The sequence below is a fragment of the Nilaparvata lugens genome, chromosome 1 (assembly GCF_014356525.2).
Source record: "Nilaparvata lugens isolate BPH chromosome 1, ASM1435652v1, whole genome shotgun sequence".
In the NCBI taxonomy this organism is placed as follows: Eukaryota; Metazoa; Arthropoda; class Insecta; order Hemiptera; family Delphacidae; genus Nilaparvata; species Nilaparvata lugens.
The window spans coordinates 42,715,354-42,738,663 of NC_052504.1; the positions used below are offsets into that span (position 1 = coordinate 42,715,354).

Here is a 23,310-nt window from a genome sequence, read left to right on the forward strand (position 1 = left end):
TAATAATAAGCTAAAAATTACACTACCCACCTTCATTGGCTGTTGAAATGACAACAAAATCTATGATATATTCATTTATCAAGATCCAGATTCATAAACCGTTGTGAATGGTTTTCGAATAACCTAAAACGGCATAATGAATGTTTGTTTACAATAAGGGTTAGTTTCTCAATGCAAACTGAGCCGGCTACCTAATCAGTCAGCTGATAACCGGCGTGTCTGCTTCTGATTGTTGACTGCTTGCTTCGATTTTCAATTTTATCATATTGTTTATTGTGCACTCTGACCTGCTGAAAAATCTGCTCATTGTTCCCCTATATTTGTTTTGCTTGTTTGCTCGTTTTTATTTGTAAAATTATATATTCATTCTATATGGCACACCTGAGCACATTTCTTCTAGTATAGCCATCCTATTGGTGGATTGGTTTTTCTGACCAGTGATTGGTTATTAACTGGTCATGTGAACTTTTCTTCCCCAAGCCTTGCTTCTCAATTTCTGAGAAGAGAGAGAGATTAACTGAGCATTCCAATGGAGAGTCGTTTGTAACTCCTACTTGTTATTTTTTCCGTTTTAAATGTTTCATTGTTAAAATTTATGTAAGAGTGCTAAATTCAATTAATGTAGAGTTCCCGTAACGTTAGAATTTAATTTGATTATCAAGTCTCAGTTAAAAAGGAGTTATTAATTATTAAAATCGTGAGCCAATATAATGAAGCCTAATATGATGCCATGCAGCCTGACGAAAGATGCCAGCCATGCAGTGAACAAATCTTCATAAGTAAGTGCGCGTTATGGGCCCATATATGTGAGTGATTTATGGTAATATTATTTCAAAACTTCTTCGACTCAATTTTCCATAGATAAAAGTGGTATATCTTTTGTGAAAATTCTGATGTTACACTGTCCAAACTTGAGTTGGGCAACCCTTGGGTGAAAGCACTACATGCTCATCCTTAATAAATTCACAAACTTGAAAGAACTCTTTTAAATTCAAATTATATTGTTTATAGGCTTAACCCTTCATTATCAACTTTATTTATTAATTATTGAACAAACAATACTCTTATATGATTTAGTAAATGTAAATAAATGCAACTTGTCATCACATGTTGTTCCTTAGTGACCACAGCCAAGTGCAGCCAACACGTCGTCCACAAACGACTGCTAGGGCTAGGTCGTTGAACGTACATTTGTATGCTGATAGCCAGGGTAGGGACGTCTTCAAGCATTTCAATGTCAAGAACCATAAGTTTCTTGGTATGGTGAAACCTGGAGCTAGATTCAAGGATGTAGTTGAGGAGACCATTCAACCAAGTGCCAATGATATAGTCGTCTTCTTAGCTGGTACAATAATGATGTTGCTCATAATGAAAGAAAGGAACTTCACACCTCTCTCCGGAATAAACTACGGGAACTGCACAACAAACGGGCTAGGAATGTGATTGTATTTTCAGTCCCTCACAGACATGATCTCCCAATCTGGTCAGCCATCAACAAAGAAATTCAGGAGGCTAATGAAGAAAACTTTAACTTATGTAAGCATTTTAGTAATGTAACTTTTGTAAATATTAGTAACATAGGTAGACGTTTTCACACATCAAATGGACTACATCTAAACAGGCTAGGAAAGAAATATGTGTGTGATAAAATCATTGGTTTAGTCGATAAGATAGCTTGTGATCATGAAATCGTTTCCAAATCTATACCTTTAAAGTTTACCTTCGAACCGCATACTGCAATGGACTCTTCCAATAATTTAAACTGCATAGCAGCGTCGACAGCAGTCAATACCTAACCAGCGAAGAAGTACAACATACGGATTCAACAATAAACAGGAGTGAATTAAATTTTTTTTCATAAATATCTGCTCACTAAAATACAAGCTGAACCAGATAGAACAAATTTTGTTGGAGAAGGGCATTAATATTCTATGTATTAACGAACACTGGTTAAATTATGATGTGATATCACTATATGTCCCAGGTAGCTTCGTCCTAGCAGCCTCTTACTGCAGGACACCTCCACTCATACACGGAGGCTCATCTATATTAGTCAGTCCCTCTATCAAGTACAGTACACTGAATGTTAGTAAATTTTGTAAGGATAGGGTATTTGAAATGTCAGCCATAAAAATTGTCCAAAACAACTGTATTATAATGTGTCTATACAGGACACCTGACTCTGATCTTCAGGACTTCTTAACTAGATTGGAAGAAGTTTTAAACTTTATCACTGAAAAACCCTACTCTTCTATTGCAATCACTGGAGATTTCAATATAAACATACTTGATGATCATAGACCGGAGGTCCTCCAATTCATGGATGTAATGAGATCCTTCAATTTATATAATGTACACTCCCTTCCTACAAGGGGTAGAGCAAGCCTGGACAATGTGTTTACATGTATTAAACCTGAGTTTACTGAATATGAATTGTATGAACAGGACCTTATATCTGACCATGCAGGTATTTTTGTTAATTTTTCAATAGGAGTTACCAATAGTACAAAGAATGACAAGGAAACAGAATTCTGCAAAAAGCGTCTTATCTCGGCTGTTAGACTAAATAATTATAATAGGTGTCTATCTAATTACGACTGGTCGAATATTTTCAATGTCTGTGATACAAATACTGTGATATCTACGTTTATAAATGTTTTAACGTTTTACCTGAATGTTCATTGTCCTCTAATTGACTATAAACTTAGGCCCAAATCTAGTCAAAAAAATTGGTTCACGCCTGAACTGAAGCTAATGAGGGAACGTCTAATGATGTATTATAGTATCTGGAAGATAAGCAATACTGGGAATGCAAAGGCTGACTCCAAAAACTATAAGAAGCTGTACAATACAGCTATAGATCAAGCAAAAATTGCAGCAAATGATAACATTATCAGAAAATCAGCTAATAGATGTAGAACAGCCTGGAGAATTGTTAAAAAAGAGACAGGGCAAAACATGGCGCATCCAAAAGTTAATCTCTCACCAGAAACGCTGAATGATTACTTTATTAATGTCCCAAATAATGCAGCCAAAAAGCAAAACTCCTCTCCACTCACCTATTCTGAGTTTTTTAAAATTATAAATTTACTGAGGGTATTAATAGACAAATGCTTAACATTTCATGGAAAGTGGTAGATCCAGATACTATTAGATCGATTGTAAGTAGTTTAAGTGCATCAAAAAGTGAAGATTGTTTTGGTATGTCCAAAAATTGTTTTGGTATGAAGATTGTTTTGCTAAAAAATATTATTGAATCTATATTGGCTCCCTTAACAGTGATAATAAATTTAGTTTTGCTTACTGGAAAATTTCCCGATTGCTTAAAGCTCTCATTACTCAATCCAATTTTCAAGAAAGGTGATCGTGAATTACCTGAAAACTACAGGCCAATAGCAATTGTTACAATAATTAGCAAGATAATAGAGACTTGTATTTTCCATCAATTGTATGACTATTTCACAATCAACAAACTGTTAAATGTCAACCAATTTGGGTTCAGGCCTAACTGCTCAACCACAATGGCGGTTGAAAAAATAGTAAATTACATCCTTGATGGTTTTGAGAAGAGGATGGTTGTAGGAGGTAAAATGTTGGACCTGAGTAAAGCGTTTGATGTTGTTTCACATGACATTCTTTGCAGGAAGCTTGAACACTATGGAATCAGAAACAGTGAACTAGAATTAATAGAAAGTTACCTTAGAGATAGATACCAAATTGTTAAGCTCAATAATAATTGTAAATCCAAACCAAAGAAAGTATTGGCTGGAGTACCTCAAGGTTCAGTCCTTGGGCCCTTTTTATTCTTAGTTTTTATAAATGATTTTAATGTAAATGTACCCAGCTTTTCTGTGCTTTATGCTGATGACACTACCATTTTGGATTCGAATGTAAATGTAGATAGTGTGTTAGACAGCCTTGTTTTGTCAATGGACCGTAGTAAAGAGTGGTACGGAGCAAATTGCCTGACACTTAATGAGGGTAAAACAGAGAATATAATTTTCACTCTTCGTAATAATTTAAATATTGAACACCAGCCGTTCCTAAAGCCAGTGAAATTATTAGGAATCATGCTGGACAGCAAGCTGACCTGGACTAGTCATGTAGAATATTTATGTAAAAAGTTGGCCAGAGTCATGTTTCTTTTAAGGAAATTGAAATGTAATGTTAGTAAGGAAGTCTTGATTCTTAGCTATTATGGTCTTTTTCACTCTCAACTTAAATATGGACTTCGACTGTGGGGTAATAGTAGTGAGATGAAAAAAGTATTCGTATGGCAGAAAAAAGCTATTCGTTGCATAGTTGGCCTGAAGAGTGATGAAACTTGTAAAAATAACTTTATTGAACTGAATATTATGACTCTTCCATCTATGTACATTTACTGTAATCTAATTTATGTTAAAAAAATATAAATGATTTCAAACAACACTATCATCAGCATGCACATCTAACTAGACACAGGGATAACATAGTTACGCCATATATTAGACTAAGAAAATCATTAAAAAGCCATAGGTATCAGCAATATTTATTGTTTAACAAATTGCCGCGCACAATCAGGATCCTGCCAACAAAAAAATTTATCCCAGCAATATCCTATTGGCTGAAGCAAAGTGCTTTTTACTCTACTGAAGAGTATCTTAATCTTACTGACATAAATAACTGGACTGATAATTGATTTGTAATCTTAATTTTTGTAATGTGTTTGACTGGGTTGCGTGTTGCGCCCTCACAAAGTGACAAAGCCTATTGTATAATATTATGTACTTATTGGCCAATAAAGATTCTTATTCTTATTCTTATTCTAGTGACCCTGTGTTCGACCTTGCTTATAGCTTATTTATTTGCTAATATCATATTCATTTAAGAGGTCAATAGTAACCCACCATCGAGTTACTTGATCTTGAGAAAATATAGTACAATTAATCCTTTGATTAATTGTCAGGAAAATAATCTAGTATACTCTAGACATTTTTTCCTATTTCGTGTGACAAGGGTACTTCCCAAAACAGGAGTTAACCCTCAGATAGGTGCCGTCACCGACAGGAGACTGGTATTAAGCACCACACAATGTACATTGAACAGCTGAGTAATTTGAATTGAGTAGCATTGGATATCGAAATTGATGTATTCTACAGTGTAATAACTAGATACCTGGCTTATTTGCTCTGAGCTTAGCTTGATTGACTTCCTTGTTGCCGACACAGTCATCCGGATCCGGTGATTCGGGAAACAAGTCGCAAACCAAGTAGTCCGGCAGTGTCAGCCCGAATACATCCAGAAAAAAACCGCATCTTCTTTTAGTCTCTGAAATTAGATTTGAATTATTTGTTTCCAATAAATAATATTAAAACCACTTTGGAAACTAGCACAGGTTTTCAAAACTCAAGTGAAACCAAATTTTCCCTCACAATAGTTTGCACATCATGTTAATTTTGTCGATAGAAGTGGTTATTTGCTCACCGATGCATAAACTCTTGCATGGTCGAACCAGCTGACCGGCTGGACCACACTTTGGCACAAAAACTGAACAGAGGAACAGAGCAGCCAGCTCGTAGCATCGAACATCCACCAGAGCATCGTATACTTCCAGCTCCTGCAAACACAAATACTACCGTATTCATATTGGCTAAAGAATAGGAATGGAGCTATAATATAAAAAAATTATCTTAAACCCCTGAAATATGTCAGGGTGCCCACCCCTGAATGTCACCAATTTAAACAAACACTGCTGGTCTTTTTTGTGACCCTTGAAGACTTGGAATCTTGAGAGGGGACCAGTCTAGGAATTCAGTGACACAGTCTGCGTGAAAACCCCTCGCCACCCCAGAATACGTTATGAAACTTTTTTCATATGGTTAGCTCTCTTATCCAGGAGTTGAGGAAAAAATAAAAGTAGACTTATGTATGAACCAAAGAAAGATTGAAGGAGCATCATTCATCAATTATGGTGCTTAATATGACCGCTGAAATGCTCTCAACATCCATCCATCCATGCATAAATATAAAAAATAATGAAATACATTATTACAGATTAAGTCATAAAAATAGTATTTACACTCTACTCCATATAATTGGGAAATATAATCTCATCTCAAACTAAGAATAATTGAGTATCGTATTTTTGGATGCAAAAGCGAATGATAAATATATTGATGGACTTGACATGAATCAAGTACAATATTGCAGATATTGTTTGGAAAGCATGTTTACCTGAGCTGCATCTCTTTGAGTGAAATGGCCAATGTAGTTGGGGAACATTGTAAAGTTGTATGGAACACGGTGTTGTTGACAGAATGTCACAATCACAGGTAAGCATATTCCTGCAAAATAAAAATGCTTGAAGCCTCATCTACACCTTCAAAATGTTTCAAATTCATCCAATTGAACACATATCTAGTAAACATTCCTTTCATTTGAAACATTTGTCTCTCTGTTTCTTTTATCCAATGTAAATTAGGTTACTTGATTTATTCTTGATGAGATTCAATACTAGTGAAAGTGGAATTGAATAGAATAATACTGAGGCCCATGTCAACGTTAGTAGACAGAAAAATCTCGATTCTACACACGTTTTACTTTACAACAAATTTTAATTGCATTTTTTCTGTCTACTAACTTTGGGCCCATGTGTTTGAAACGCTATATTTCGAACACCACTTTTTCGCCCACAGTAGCCTATTACCTTCGAAGTGCACGAATGAAACTGAATCATTCATACACATTTTCTATCTATACGGTATAAATAAATTATTCTTTGAAACAGTTACCTATGTATTCTAAAGCATGAAGCAGCTTCTAGATCAAATGAGTTTTACCATGCAATTAAAATTTGTTGTAAAGTAAAACGTGTGTAGAATCGAGATTTTTCTAATTAACAAATTATTAAGTGTGGGAGACAGTACACTAGATAATTCTCCACTACTACCAAGCCATCACGTAAACAATCCAATGAAATTAATGTTGGTAGGTTGGTAGGACTTCCTCAATCCCTTCACGTCTGAATCCATTAGTATTGATTCAAAAGCTGCAATACTGTCGTCGACTTAAATTGGTTTACACTCGGTTTAACATGTGGAATCACATCTAGAGAAGAGAGTTAAGTCAAAGGATTGACTACTGTAAACTCCTATTTAGAAATCAAGGAATGGAGAATAGTAATCTATTTCAATTTCTAGTTGGAATAGTGATCTTGCCTTTACATAAAAGAAAGGATTCCCACCCACAAAGTCAACGTCAATTGTTTCTCATCATCATGATTGTTCAGCTTAATCTAGTAGCCTACTGACGATTATTTTATACAAAATAAAACATCGAAAGTTGACTTCAGTCTTCTAGCAGCTAGAATCAAACTAAACGTCACAAATCCATTAACTATAGGTCACACACGTCGGCAGGATGTTAAGCTCACTTGGGAAGATGATTAATCTACGCTTTATATTAATCTTCGATTACATGAAGACATGGTCGCATTTCTTATAATTTCTTCAATTCTGGATTAAAATCAACAGCTAATCTATCTCTGTTCGAACCGAAATGGTACAGAGGCGGTACCTAAAATAGCCAATGTATACGGTAATTTACCGTACATTTATTGAACCTCCAACGACATTCAAATGGAAAGTGTATTAGATAATGACTCAATCGAAATAATACAGTACCTATATTTATCAATTTTCTCATCTTGGAATGTACCGTATCCATCCATTTTGTTTCACAACCAGCTCAATAATTTTATCAGTGATAGAATGGCAATATTGAAACAATTCAGGTTGTTTATTCTACTTGATATGGATAACTTCACATCGATCGAATAATACAATAACTACACATTGATCTTACGTTGATGGAATCAAGAATCACATTGGACCCAATTAGGAGCTCTTGAACAATCAGTGATTTGACTCAAATGAAGTCACTCTTTCAATTCAGATCTTCAGAAAAATTGATATCTCACAACTGAATCACTATCCAAATTCCAAATAATCATTTTTTGAGCAAAGAGCACAATGTGTGGTGCTAAACTAAAGTTTCAAACTAGTCGCAAATTGGTTAAAAACCAGTTACATTGCTTGCATCTCTCCACCCCACATACATTGTCAACTGGTTTGCAACGGTAGTTTTAAAACCATGTGCGCCTGGCCTTGATTCTCATGATAATATTATTCATTTGATCTGATAAAAAAATAATTCTGATTGCTGATTAACTTATTAAGTATTCCAGTTCCATCTTATGGATTGAAGATCTATTGGAAAGTTGATATCTCTTCATAAGATTCTTGGAATTCACGGTTAACATAAATTGCGATTTCACTCTTTAATATTATCAATACTTGAAAATACTCTATAATATTCAGTGCTTTCAATTGAAATTCAGTTGTCGATCATATCTCCCAATGTGACGTTATTAAATTCCTTCCTTGAATAAATTATCCTATATAACATAAACCGTATACATTGATACAGTACCATATCATCTATGAATACCATTAAGTTGACTGAATTTTATTCATATCGTAGGAGAATTGAAAAGAAAACTAGAAATCAAACAACTAGGCGAACATTTTTTATAATTGGAGTTATTACAAAGCTAATATTCTACGAGCTATTTTAATGGTAGTGCTTTTGGCCTCCTCATATCAGGCTCAAGTACACACTCACCAGGAGCAGGATTAGATACCTCCGATGGTATCATATCTATTATTGGTTCCGTTTTGTTGGCATATCGAACTCCTGATGGATAAGCTGCACAATAGAAAACAAAATAGTTTAATAAATTTTTGAGAGTGGAGTTTTCGAAACGACGTTAGAAATCGTCAGAGCAAACTATGCCATAGAGCAAACTGAGACGAAATACGTAGAATGCATGCTTATAAATCTAACTGTTGAAATATTCATGGAACATTATTTGTATGAGGAAAGAAGTACCTAGATATATCTATAAATAAAATTAGAAGTTTATTATAATAAAAAAATTGTTCTTAATTTTGATAAAATCCAGCGAATGCAATATCTTAACATTCTTCTACAATAATGGACACCAATTTGAACAAATCGAGAGAGAGGATATGGAAAATGCTCTCTCATAATACACTACAGTGAGTGAATGTGCATGCATCAACTATTCTTCTGATGGGAATTTCTCAAACCATCCTTTGTCAACATGTCCCATGTTGATGTCAAAACATCAGTATGTCCCATATGTATTCTATAATCGTTTCATTAACTATTGATTCAATTGGTTTCTTATCATATTCCAAATTAAAAAACGAATCATCTCGGTTATTTTTAGCGTTAGTTATTTATTTAACTAGAATATATAGAAAATTGAAAAAATCACCGCTTTTTGAAATCTGAGAAATTAATTATAGAGATTATTTTTGTGGACTAGATTTCTACTTCGCAGAGTAAATTAAATGATAAGCTGTAATAACAGAAGTTATGAAAGCCCTTTTTACCTCTGAAATAAGCAGCCAATCCTATTGCAATAATCAACAGTGCTATAGCATTTAGTAAAACTTGGCAAAACTGGAAGCGTAGTCGACCCCTTGTAATATAATGATTTGAAGGTCGCCGGATATCACGAATTATCTGCAAATTAAATCATTCTCTTTTCAATCTACACATTGATCTTTCCTACAAATTTCAAAATTCAGAACATCACTACTTTTATAGGATAAATAAGATGAATTGACAATGATGAAAGATCATATTGGTATTAATGACATCTAGACGCACACGTGCCTTCACGTGAAGTTGTCTTTTCAAAGCGACTGCTTGTTAGAATTTCCACAATAAATTCATTGAATGTTTGATTAGAAGACGTTCGAGTCTTGATTCTAGCCTCAGTAGCATCCGTGAAAATTATTACTACTTTGAATAACTGAGTTTTCAGCAATTTGACTTCTAGGTATTGACTGGAAAAATGGAATAGACTCAAGTTTGTGATTCATCAAAGTGTCACACAGGCTGATATTGGTTGTTAGTGGTTGGGAGTTAAAATTGGGAGGCTGATATTGGTAGAGGTAACATTCATCAATCAGGCCTTTTAATGGAGCCTGGAATAATTATTCTCAAAGAAAAAAGTTCAGAAAATCTTATAAATATTATCATATGCAGCATATTTTTCACAGCTTCACTGTTGACAGCAGGCCTGCCAACTTCCCCGAATACATTATAATGACAGAAATCCTCTTTTTTGATTATGTTCTGATTCCATTATTGACAAAATTTACATCAAGCTTCAACATACATTCATTCATTTTTCAATTGATCCATCCAGCCATTCATATATTTATTTGTAAAATTCATTCATACCTTTAATCACTTATTTATCCGTTCATTCATTCATTCATCCAGTTACACAATATTGCAAATGATACAATTATGATCAGGGGAAAACTTTCTAGTTTTCATACAGTTACTATTTCCCTGATTACGTTTCAAACAAAAATCAATTATTTTGGAAGGGACTTCCAACATTATTGTGAAGCGACATTTATTTTGAATATAAATATGTTATGGTAATGAATTTATCCATTGCTGCTTCCATATTTATTACAATTTGAAGAATTTTTCTCTTAAAAAATTAACCGTAGAATAAAACTAAAATATTGTAGTTTTTACCACACAGCAAAATTGAAACAGAATAGCTTATATTCGTCATATACAGTACAAGATAATACTATTACTCGCTTGGCAGCAGAAATCAGACAGCACAAAAGATCTTAGGCGGGATGCACACCGGAGAAACGCATTTCGTGAAGCCCTCTTTCATGGAACTTGTTTCATGCAATCCGTTTCACTCGCGCATGCATACAAAAGAAACGTTCCCTGCTTAATCTTATCAGTCGATTGTGAGCAACTTTCATTTCACGTTTCCTGAAACTTTTTTCACGAAATGCGTTTCTCCGGTGTGCATCTCACCTTAGTCTCATTACTTGGCATATGAAACTGGAGTCGACGTTTATTTGCCGATTATCACCCGGAGCCTATATTTAGACAACCCAGAGAATATTTCCACAGTATTTTTGTTTGAAACCTCTATTATAGAATAAAGCAATCAAATAAGTTTTCTCTGCCACTATATTGTGAAAATTTTTGAGGTTGCCAGCCAACCTTATTGTGGAAGGACATGTTGTTTCCGGGCACCTGGTGAAAGCGAACGATTGTCTGTAGACTGGCGGGAGTGGAGTGACTCTTGGTTAGCGGTGAGCTGACGCTGACATCACCATTGGAGTCGGTGACGCGCAGCTCTGAGCCGCCGCTATAGGTGCAGTTGATGGGCTCGGGGCGGCAACCCTTGCGGCGTCCGCCCAAGGCACGGCTCCCACCCAGCAGCGGTGTCTCCATGCTCTTGCTCGTGTAGCTCGGTGACGAGTTCTGGCTGAAGCTGTCCGACGACTGGTTAGAGTCTTGGCGCACCGATACCTTGAAACAGAGCAGTCTGTTTTATGAGATGCTCCTCCATCATATACAACATACAGTACTAGATATTTCACTTAGAAGAGTACGCCTAATAAGCATAATTAATTGCATTAAGTTTTCTCACGATGTACCCTCATCTCCCTTTGCAATATCTAGACATTACTCGGGAAAAAGGTAATGATTCTTGGAAAAGTGATTGTGAATGATTCTCTTCAAAGAAGCAGCCAGCCAGTAAGCCAATTGTAAATGCTTTGATTATAAAGATATTTGACAAATTATGGAGACGAGGAGATTTTTCAAGTTCAAACGGAACTAAATATATTATTCACATGCTGGATAAATAGCCATCCCTACTCCAGCTCCAGCTATAACAAAACATCAGAACTGTTATTTCACCCGTTTCACTCAAATATATGAATTTTCCAAAATAAATACATTTAGTACAAGCTAATGAGCAAAAGGTTCTGGTTCAAATTGAACGCTCTGAATATTATTCAATATCCCAGTGAATTTTAATCTTAATTATTTCTATATTCTTATATATGAACGTGTCAATTGAGAATATTTTACCTTGCTACCGGTGATGACGTCATCGGTGATGGGGGGCGGCGGGGGCGCTTTGCACAGCTGAGCCAGCGCCGTCGACTTGTTGCATGCGCCCTGCTGTTGATGGATGCTTGGGGGCTGCTCGGGTGGCTTGGAGGCGGGGCGGGGGCTGAAGGGAGGCCCAATGCGGGTGCGTGGCTGGACGGGGGGCGGCGGTGGCCGCGTCGTCGGCGGCGGCAACATTCGTTCCGGGGGCGGAGGCGGCGTCTGTCTTATCGGCACCGGTGGCGGAAGGTCGGCTGGTGACAGTCGCTGAAACAAAGCAAAGTGGCCACACTTTTCTATGCGACGTGTTTACAGCTATACTGGTCAGATTGGAGTAGAGCTAGTCATTGCACTTTTCAAGGGAAAGCGTAATGAGTAGGCCTACAAGAACTATCGCGGTATAAAATTATTGAATGTCGGATACAAGATATATTCCAGGATTATCAATAACCAAGTCAAAAAAATTGCTGTAGCGATCTTGAGTGAGGAAAAAATAGTTACAGGGTATATATTGACTTTATTTTCAAACTGGAAACTCAGGTATAAAACTGGATATTGACAATTACCTGAATACACTATTGTTTGCAGATGATGTATGAATAATCCAAGAAAATGGAAATGAGTTTCAAAGATTAGTTTATTTCTTGAATGAAATGTGCAAAAGTATAACTTACGAGTCTCAATGGATGAATCAAAAGTTATGGCATTTTCAGACAAGTATCTTGTCAGATCGAAGATTGTTGTGGATAACACAGTGCTGGAACAAGTGTCACTATTCAAGTAACTAGGCTGTGACATCAGTTTCAAAGACGATCTGGACAAAGAGGACAAAATAGAAAAATGTCAGTGAATATGCGGCAGTATCACTCAAACCCTTGCAAATTAAGTAAGCGAGGGAACAACGATGAAATTTTATTAAGTGATATAAAACACTGGCAATGCCAGTCCTCCTCTAAGGTAGCGAATCGTGGATCGTGGATCGCTACTAGACCTCAAGAGAGTAGAGTAAAAGCGGCTGAAATGCGATTCTCAAAGCGAACAAAAGGTTGTGATCGAGAGATGTTCGTTCAGCACTCAGAGTCTACTGTCCGGGAGAGAATGTTTACCAGTATCGTTGTTTCAGGAAGGAGCTGGTTGACAGAATGTCCGAATGAAGAATTCCACTACAAACCGTGTTATACAGGCCAAAGGTGAAGAGGGATGTCAGAAGACCATTGAAGAGATGAAAAATATCATTTTTCCCAAGAAAATACTGATAAATTATTTGTACTTCATACAAATATCAATAAAAATTGTGTGTCGGAACAGGCAAATTGCCTAATCCTTGAAGGCAAGAAGAAGATCTTCTTTTCCTCATTGGAATCACATTACTAGCTCTACAATTGAATTGAGCAACAATTGAAATGATAAACTTTAAGTAATCAACCGCATTAAAAGATTCACTTGGGAGAGGATTAGATATTTGAAAATTCAAGTCGAGTGAAATACTTCTTCAGGTAGAGTGAGTGCCTTCAGGTAGGAGGTTTGGACGCAGACACTACGTCCTTCAAATTCTTGGACGATTTCTTTGCATTGGAGGTTTTTTGTTAAAAGCTGAAATTTTTCAAAATTTAGAGGGGTTGCGTCCATGGGCTTGGGTAGGTTTACCCCTGCTTTAGCGAGGTATCTTGTAGTACAAGGCAACCAAATCATGGACTATTCTCAGAGGCACGAGTATCTTGTAGTTATCTCGCATCTCAAATTCCATTTGTCTCAATCTCGCGCATCTACAGGAGTCAGTTGTCTTGAAGCCATTGGAGCTTCCATTGTCTAGGAGGACGTCTTATTTTTGTCCGTCCTTGAGGAATTAGGAATTCAGGCCATTTGATATCTGGTATTTTCATCACATGAGCCCACAATAACAGTTGTTGACTCAACTGTTTATTCATCCTTCTTGGGTGATAATGAATCAAAATAACTAGTAGTTCTGCGAACAGTAGACCTCGCTCATGAATACAACTTTCAATCTAATGAGAAGGGCCAGTACAATAAGAACAGAATATTGTGAAGATTTAGCCATGTCATCTATTATTTTCTCCATTGGAAGTGCTAGAGACACTGTTTGAAGGGACACTGGACTTATCAAGGAGGTACCTTTATATCAAATACATACAAATTTTACCTTTTAAATGAAAAAGACTAAGAAATTGTCAAAAAACCACAGATTTATTGATACTTAGAAAGACCGGTTTCGGTCTTTATCAGAGTTTATCAGAGATTGGGAATGGTGTAATCACCGTAACCGGTCTTTCTAAGATTCAATAAATATATGGTTTTTTGATAATTTCTTAGTCTTTTTCATTCAATATGAATAATTACCACAATATCAACTTCTCAACTACACAAAAAGAAAAACAAAATTAACCTTTATACCTTTTAGTCCAGGCAACGAATGCTCAAATAAAGGTATAGAGGGACAAGTTTGGAACACAATTTTCAACTCCACAGCTCTTTTAAGGATAGTAAGAAGATTAACATATCAAGAGTCCTCACCACTACCCCCTGTGATAAAGGGGTGGGGGTGGTTTGAAAGTACCATTCTTTCATTTTCCGCATATATCTCGGAAGCTATGCATCTTATGAAAATTTATATTCTATGCACAATTGAAGCTTACTAAATAACCAACAAGTTTTGTCTTCTACATAATTTTCATATCTCTCATAGTTTCTGAGATATCCGCTCTTGAAGGTGAGAAATTTTTTGAAATAACACTTCTGCCTCCAATTTATTCATCTTTACGGCCTTATAATTTTTGAACTATTGATGAAAAAAATCCGTGCTGATTATGAGCTGATGGAACATCAAATTATCTTCAATTTGATGTATATGTTGACTATTTTACGCATTTCCCCACGACTGTTGCAGCAGTTTTAGTGTTGAGAGTGAAATTTTCTATTCAGCAACAATAGATCAGTTGACAATGGGATTAGGAGGGAATGTTTGGAACACAATTTTCGATTTTGCAGCTATGTTGAGACTAGTTTGGAGGTGAGCATATCAAAAATCCCAACCCCTACATCTTGTGCTGAAGGGGTGAGGGTGGTTTGAAAGTTGCATTTTCCACTTATTACTTACGTGCTTATATCTTGGGAGCAATGTATTCTATTGACATAATCAACTACATAAAAATGAAGCTTAATAAATTTAGTACAAGTTTTGTTTAGTAGAGATTCTAGATAAATCCGATACTTTTCGAGATAGTTATGTTCTAAAGCGATGTATTTTCGAAAAACCAGATTCTCCTATATTTTTCGCTCTTTCAAGTTTTATAACTTTTTAACAATTGATGAGACAAGAATGTGCTGATCACGAAATTGTAGAGCATTAAATTATCTTCCATTTCATGTATAATTCGACTATTTCACGCAATCCCATACGACTGTTGCAGCAGTTTTAGTTTTTAGTGTCAAATCTCACGATTTGCAACAAGCGACTTTTTATCACACTATTATATCACACTATTTTGTCATCATAAATTGGCAGCATGCTTCAGTATGAACATCCATATTGAGTATCTATTGGAACGTCTGCGGAACTAAACACAGGGAGTGTTTCTAAACTTCCTACCAAAAAAAGAGACTCAAAACTAAAACTGCTGGATCAGTCGTATGAGAATGCGTGAAATAGTCGAATTATACATAAAATGAATGATAATTTAATGTTCTACAACTTCGTAATCAGCACATTCTTGTCCCATCAATTGTTAGAGACTTGAAAGAGCGAAAAGATAAAAGAAAATCTGGTTTTTCGAAAATACATCACTTTAGAACATAAATATCTCGAAAAATATAGGATTTATCGAAAACCTCTATCAGACAAAACTTGTAGGAAATTTATTAAGCTCCATTTTTTGTAGTTAATAATATCAATATAACCCATTGTTTCCAAGATATAAGCACGTAGGTAATAAGTGGAAAATGCAACTTTCAAATTATTGCTCTAATATACGGAGTTTTTCTCTCCATGAATAGCAGCGCAGCTGTTCTATTTTACCGCAGCTGTTCTATTTTTTGTGACTAATAATAATAAATTATTATCCCACCAGCGCAGCACTTCGAGAGTTCGAGAAGATTTCTAGAAAATAATAGGAGCAATTATTTATTTATTTATTCATTAATTCATTTATTCATCTATTAATTAATTAATTAATTGATTGATTGATTGATTGATTGATTTATTTATTTATTTATTTATTTATTTATTTATTTATTTATTTATTTATTTATTTATTTATTTATTATTTATTTATTCATTTATCTATTAATTCATCTATTTATGTATTTATTTATTTATTTATTTATTTATTTATTTATTTATTTATTCATTGTTTATTCATTCATCTATTTATTCATTTATCTATTAATTCATCTATTTATGTATTTATTTATTTATTCAATTGTTTATTAATTCATCTATTTATTCATTTATCTATTAATTCATCTATTTATGTATTTATTTATTTATTCATTCATTTTTTACTTATCCACAATATCACATCGGAAACAACAGGTAATGACCCAAATATGTTCCCTTAATACAACAATAAGTACAGAATACAGTTCAATAAAAAAAGATACTATAACTAATGTTTGTAAAGGGAAAAAATACTTGGTAAACTACTCCTAAAACATTCCTTAATAGATTTGATGGTGAAAATTAATATATGAAGTGATGAAGGAGAGGTGTTTTCAATAAAGATAACTGTCAGCAAAGAACTTTGAAAATAAGGGGTAAGTAAGAATAAAATGAGTTTGAATGTGCAAATGAAGGAAAACTAAAGTCAAAAGAGTGATATTTTTATAATTATAGAAGTATTTGTGAAAATTATGGTTATGCTGGTTATGCTGCTGATTGAAAATTCAGTTATTCTTATTCTCTCCCAGAAGCATCGTTATTGTGAAACTTAATGGGCCATCAGAAAACACCTCCACCCCACAGCCAAGTCCATTCAACAATCTTGGCACCTGGTTTAGGGGGGCAAAATATGCACTAACTGTCCTACACATCTGTACTGCGAATAGGGAATGTCATCTTCGCCTGAGAGTGGGCAATACTTCCAAGGAGGTAAGAAGAATCAACCTCATTCACTAATGGATCTTAATCGACGTGTAGGAAAACCCCTCTCACAGGAATGCCCAAATTTTTGAAGAAGAGGAATCTTAGAAATTTATTTTGCAATCTCTCTAGTTCTATTACGTAGGTGATCTGATAAGGACTCCATTATTATTTCACATAATAATTGATGACCTTCCACTGTGAAACTAGACGAGTCAGCTTGGTAGGCGAAGCGAATTGAAAATGAGTTCACTGTGAAGATGAGCCAACAATGCAACAATTACACACTATTGTGCTCTCTATCGGAAATTCGGAACTGTCCCTATCAGTTTCATTGCATCACACAGTTATTTAGAGGAGGTACCTACCTTCAGGTCGGTTCTCCGTATTTATTGTTGAGATTCTTGCAGTTATCTGCTTATCTCATAAAATTGGTACTATAAGCTGATAGTATACTATAAGAAGTTTCAAATTGTATTAATAGAAAGTATTATCAATTTATTTCGGTTTTGAATTTTCACTTTCACTTACCTATAGTTTTCAACAGAATTTATTGAAAGTTAATTTGATAATTGAAAGGTCGAATTAACTTCACTGAATTGGATCTCCAATTCAATCTCCAATTGGATCTTCACACCATACAATTCAATCTCACGCTATTGACAGAGTCAATAATCTGAAAACGCGTTCGAGGAAAACACGATGGCGCGAGGCTTTCATTTTGTATGCCATTAAAATAATAAGCTCATGGCATATTCAGAGCTTCATTATTGAAACAAAATGAGCGGCTCCCATTGAGCAATTTCAGCTGAATCGATTCTCCTCATCAAGCCAAGTATTGATAAAATTTGGATTCTATCACGTCCTGCGGTTATTTATTCACTTGTAACATGAAATCTAACAGTTTAGAAACTAGCCAATAGAATAACTAGTAGTTCTGTGAACAGTAGACCTCACGCAGTTTTCTCATTCACTAGTATCTCTGAACTAGAACTTGTTTTCTCCATGATCAAAAACTCACTTATGTTAATAAATTGTTCATGTTCGATTTCAATGCCACAGATCGACCAGATATTTCAAATTCATTTTCATCTTTGGTTTTTATATCCCCACTGACAATATTATACTGTGTTTCTCAGTATGTATCTATAGTATTGATTGATAAAAGGGAACTCGGCTTCTCTTCCTGGTTACCGACGACGGAATAATTAGATTAGGAGAGAATCTCTTGAGTCAAGTCGATCTTGGATCGCAGACTATATGAAACTACTTACTACTTCACGCCACACAAGACTGTCTCTAGCGAGCTCATTCACGTTCAAGTTCACAACAAGCCTCGCAAACGAAGTCTTGTCTTGCCTTGAATGCACTTGATAGGGCTCTCCTTTGTACCTTCAGCTCTACATTCATTTGATATACTCTTGAATGTGAGTTACTTGCTTGTCACTTAATTCACTTTTGTTCTTTATTCACTTTATCGGCGGATGTTCAGTAAACATATACTAGAAATCCTAGTCACAAGTTTGTGAAATAGTTGAAAATTCATTTGAATCCAATTTGTATAAATTTTTCGAATATGGTATGACATTATTATAACTTGATCATTCAATCACTTGCTGAGAAATAGTCGGAGATTTTCTCTCGTGTGACACAGTTTCTCAGTGATAAATTAATGAAAATCAGTGGAAAATGTGAAAATAGTGGCTACTAGTGCTCAAGAATGTTAATCGGTCTTGAAAAAATGATATCTACAGCCAATGACTTGAAGTCAGCTCAGTTATATAATCCAGCATTTCCTATGTCGTATGACTACTGAATTTCAAATTTGATGGTTCGGAACCCACGTGAAACTGTATCATTAGATTTTAATCATCATCTCTTATCATCCCTCTTACATTATAGTATCCATACACAACACATGTGAGTATCATTATCAACGAAGAAAAATAAAATCAATATACAAAAGTCTAGAATCATTCGCAGGTAATAATTACGGAACACTCTTCTCAGTAATAATTGATTACTACACAGTTATTGAGGACAAGTATTATGATTCCCCAGTGGAATCTAGGCTTGCAAATTGTATTACAGTTTTCTAGGTATGAACTATACACTACATTACACAAAGGATTCTACACCAACTAGCTCGCTTCGCACACCCGCATTTTTCAATTTTTCGTCTCAGCTTTCTTCCTCACTTCAAATAGTCAATGCAGACTGTCAGACTCAATTCAATCACCAGTTTACCAAGACAAAACAGAAAAACGTATGAAGCCCTCTCTACAAAAAATTTCTAGAGTCTAGCTGATCCTCTGTACTGGTGAAGGAAGTTTTCTGTCCCTGAAAGACAACGTCATCCACTATGCAGCTTAGGATTGAGAAATTTCTATTTATTGAAAAAAATTCTCACCTAGAGACATGATTGAGATATGAGAATATCAGTCTAAATTCCATTATAGTTATTTAAAATTTAAGAAACAAATAATGTACATCATTAGTAAATCATTAACATCTTGTCATCTACCCCTATCAAGTTCCAATCTACATGGAAAATCTAGAAGAATGAATTTGAAAACTATAGAAAAAGAAACCTCTAAATTAGCAGCGCCAATACCCAAAAATCTGTATATAGTTTAAACTTTCAAGTTCAGTCGTTCATGAAAACCCTTTTATAGAATCTTGAAGTTCTCTCTACACAACGTCTCTAGTCTAACTGAACCTTTGTAACGTCTCCAGTTCATTTTTTTATTGTGGATGCTGCCCACATGAGCTTTTCGCTTTTGATTGGTAATTAATATTAGAAAGTGCGAGGGTGATGTGATGAGGTGATCAAACTTCCATGCCTATCGGAGTAATTCGAACCCTCGACCAGGCAGTGCTAGGAGACTGGAGGGTGCAATGCATTAGGGCCAGGTCATATTAAGCGTTTTTTCAGGCGTTTTCAGATGGTGATTTCAGAGTCGGCAGGGCAGGAAGCTCCTCTATTATATAATACGGTACATAAACGCGTAATGGCATTGACTCACTCACTCAATTATTCTCACTCATCCACGATGTGTCGAATCTACTAGGAGAAATACTTTCAAAATAGCAGGTATTTTCAGTTGGCCTTCTAGAGAACAAGAACGGATGAATAAAAATATCCAAATATACGCCCAAATTCCAAAATCTGCGTATTTTAAACATTTTTCAGCGTTTTCAAAACCTAATTGACAGAGAAAGTAAAAATTTGATGAAAGAGTTCAGCTGGGGTTTTGAAATTTTCATTTGAGTAGACTTGAAAATTACTCCAAAGATAAGCCCATAAATGCGCCCGATACGTGCAGTGCGCATAAGGGCATAATTTACGATTTTAAAGATTTTAAATTCCTGATGTGATATCTTCTGTTACAGCCCTTACTTCTTACTTCTGTGGATAAATCTCATCTCAGCTGCTTGCACTTTACTTTCATGTGGCTTTGATGTAACCACAATTCACTACCATAGAACAATAGTGGAGCTGCTGTAGTTTTATGAAATTTCATTATTGTGCTTGTGCTAACCCTCTTCCCCAATGTCCTTCTGATACTTCCACAAATCATTTGGAACCTTCTATTCTCTTCTCCACATCCATTTCATCTTCATACCTTTTGTGAATCAGTGCCATTTCGATTTTATATATATGGATGTCACAGATTTATAACATATGTCTTATGAATAAAGATACTCCAATGCCTTTTTGTCTAGCACAATCTTTGATCTTATTGGGTACTTCCACTCTGCATTCAATGAAGAGTTTTAATATCCATTCCAGGTTGTTCAGAACCCAACTTGTATTATTACTTCCATCACAATACAAAGTTGCAGATGCACAAAACCTTTTTAAATTTTAATCATGATCAAATGTCACGAAAACCAATCAGAGAAGGCTTCTTTGATTTGTTCTTCTGGCATTTAATCACGGTTGTAATTTAACATGCTTTTGTGCAAACGAGCCATGGAATCTCAATTTATAGAAATTCTAGTTATCACTTTCTCTTTCAGTTATTGAATTCAAGTGGAAGATCCCATTGAACTTTCTCATTAAATTTCGGTAGAGTGTATGGAAAAAGGTATATGAAAAGGATTTTCGAGGAGGTGGCGATCAAATAAGGTTTTGACACATCAAGTTGGTTTCTCACTAAAAACAAAAAAACTGAAAGCATTAAAAGTTATTTGTGAAAAATAAAGCATGAAAGACTTTATCAATCTACAAAATAATTCAAGCTTAAATATAAATTTCATTTGGTATTATAAAGCTTTTTATGTTGAACCAAACCTTTTTCGATTGGCACCCACATGTGCCATAAAATGTCTTTTGAAGAATTACATTAATTTTCTCTTTTGATTTGTCTATTATAAAAATGTTCTCATCTCTTATTAGGTTGGCTTGAGCACGTAGTGCCGGTTGCACTATAGCCGTTTAAATTTTAACCGTGATTAATTCCACGAGAAGCCGTCTTTTCAAAAACGCCTTTTCTGATTGGTTCTCGAGGAATTAGTCACGGTTAAAATTTAACCTGCGGTTGTGAAACCGGGCCATAGTGTTTTATCATAGACATTATAATGTACTTGCAGCTAACCCCTAACCCGTGGTACTGGGGAAAATGTTGTGTTGTGAAATGCAATTTCCGTATCTCCAGGAAACATAATAAGGAATATAATTATTTATTATTCTGTTAAAATTCCGTGAATAATCTTCATTAGAGTTGAAAATAATTATCAGCAGGAAAAAAATTATTTTGATTGGTCTCGAACCCATAACCTTTCATTCATAAGCCGCGCGTACTACCAATTACGCTACGGAGACACTTATAGAAAGCTCTGTTTGGTTGGGCTTTTATTGTTTCGTATCAGAAATTGGATAAATTTGTTCAATTAATTGAATTCGAATAAATTGATCAATAGCATAATAGCAATAAAAATGAGCCTAAATCCATCTTCGGTGAGTTCAGAATCTTTAAAATTGCAAGGTAATCAGTTATTATTTAGTTCATTATAAGTATGCGTCAATCGTGTTCCTATTCGTACAGGCATATTATTGTATAAGCCAATTCCTTCATTCCTTCATCATATTATATTGATTGACTGATTGGGTGATTGATGATCAATCAATTGATATTCTGTCACAATCGCACCACTGTCGAAATTTACTACCAACTTAGCCCCGATCATTCTGTGAACATAGAAAGGGGCCAGGTTGCACAAAAGCCTGTTAAAATGTTATCATGATTGAATGTCACGAGAACCAATCATTGGCTATTGGCCATTAGCTACCGTGGAATTTTATCACGATTAAAATTAAACAGGATTTTGTGCAGTCTGGGCTAAGAGTCAAGAGCTGCAACGCATTGTAACGTATTTAAATTTGGATGGATAAATAAAAATCCCTAGTTGAAAGATTTATAGGTCTAAGTGAAGTAATAGGCTAATATCGCCAAAGATGATAACGTTAAAGATTAGATAATATCAGACATCCTGGCTAAATTGTACAACAGCCTAATAGAAATGGAAATAATTTTTGCTACCGGTATAATATTATATAAAATATTGAAAATTTGAGGTTAGGCATAAAACATCTACTGATCGGCGACCTAATGATTGACCGAGTCGCACAATGTAGAATCTGACCAAACACCTTGGCAGAAATTTATTGTGGCAAAACAGTATGCAACTTGAGGAACTAAACGTTACACGTGGCTAATTGTTGTAATTTAGGAATCAATCTATAACCTTTATAAAATTACTTGGCATGTAAAAGGCATATTAAAAAACCCCAACAAAAATAATTGAATGTATTAAGGAAGTAGGAGGTTACTGGGCGCATGAATACTGTAATAATTTGCATGCACCAATCAAATAGTGGCAATTGATAGGCGGCAATAGTGAGCCAGTTCAAATATATTTGTATATATTTCTACAAATGATAAAAATTTGTAAATTATTGTTGTACAGTTTATATTTTGTATACGGCCCGAAGGCAAAGAAATTATGGAAGATGTAACATAAGTAATAATTTAATAGTTTGGTACGATCTATTTGAGCCTTGAATGGCGGAGGAACAGAATATTTAAATTTTATGTAAATTTGGAAATTGGAAATGAAAATTGTAAAAATGAGAGAGGAGAACTCCACTCGCCTGCCAACTACCACCATGAGAGGTCACCAAAAATTATAGA

General features: G+C 35.0%; 1 protein-coding gene across 3 annotated transcripts in view; it reads right to left on the minus strand.

Annotated features, from left to right (window-relative positions):
* Positions 1 to 23,310, minus strand: part of LOC111052105 (atrial natriuretic peptide-converting enzyme) — a 188,706-nt gene that overhangs the window by 14,865 nt on the left and 150,531 nt on the right. For 2 of the 3 annotated variants that reach the window (XM_039434317.1, XM_039434313.1), the window contains exons 4-10: positions 11,998 to 12,285; positions 11,119 to 11,430; positions 9,459 to 9,591; positions 8,662 to 8,745; positions 6,214 to 6,323; positions 5,464 to 5,596; positions 5,155 to 5,307 (exon numbers count right to left, since the gene is read on the minus strand). In XM_039434317.1, coding sequence (XP_039290251.1) covers positions 5,155 to 5,307; positions 5,464 to 5,596; positions 6,214 to 6,323; positions 8,662 to 8,745; positions 9,459 to 9,591; positions 11,119 to 11,430; positions 11,998 to 12,285 — 1,213 coding nt within the window. Of the gene's footprint in view, positions 1 to 5,154; positions 5,308 to 5,463; positions 5,597 to 6,213; positions 6,324 to 8,661; positions 8,746 to 9,458; positions 9,592 to 11,118; positions 11,431 to 11,997; positions 12,286 to 12,692; positions 12,793 to 23,310 lie in introns of those variants that run through there. The other variant, XM_039434323.1, reaches the window with a different exon arrangement.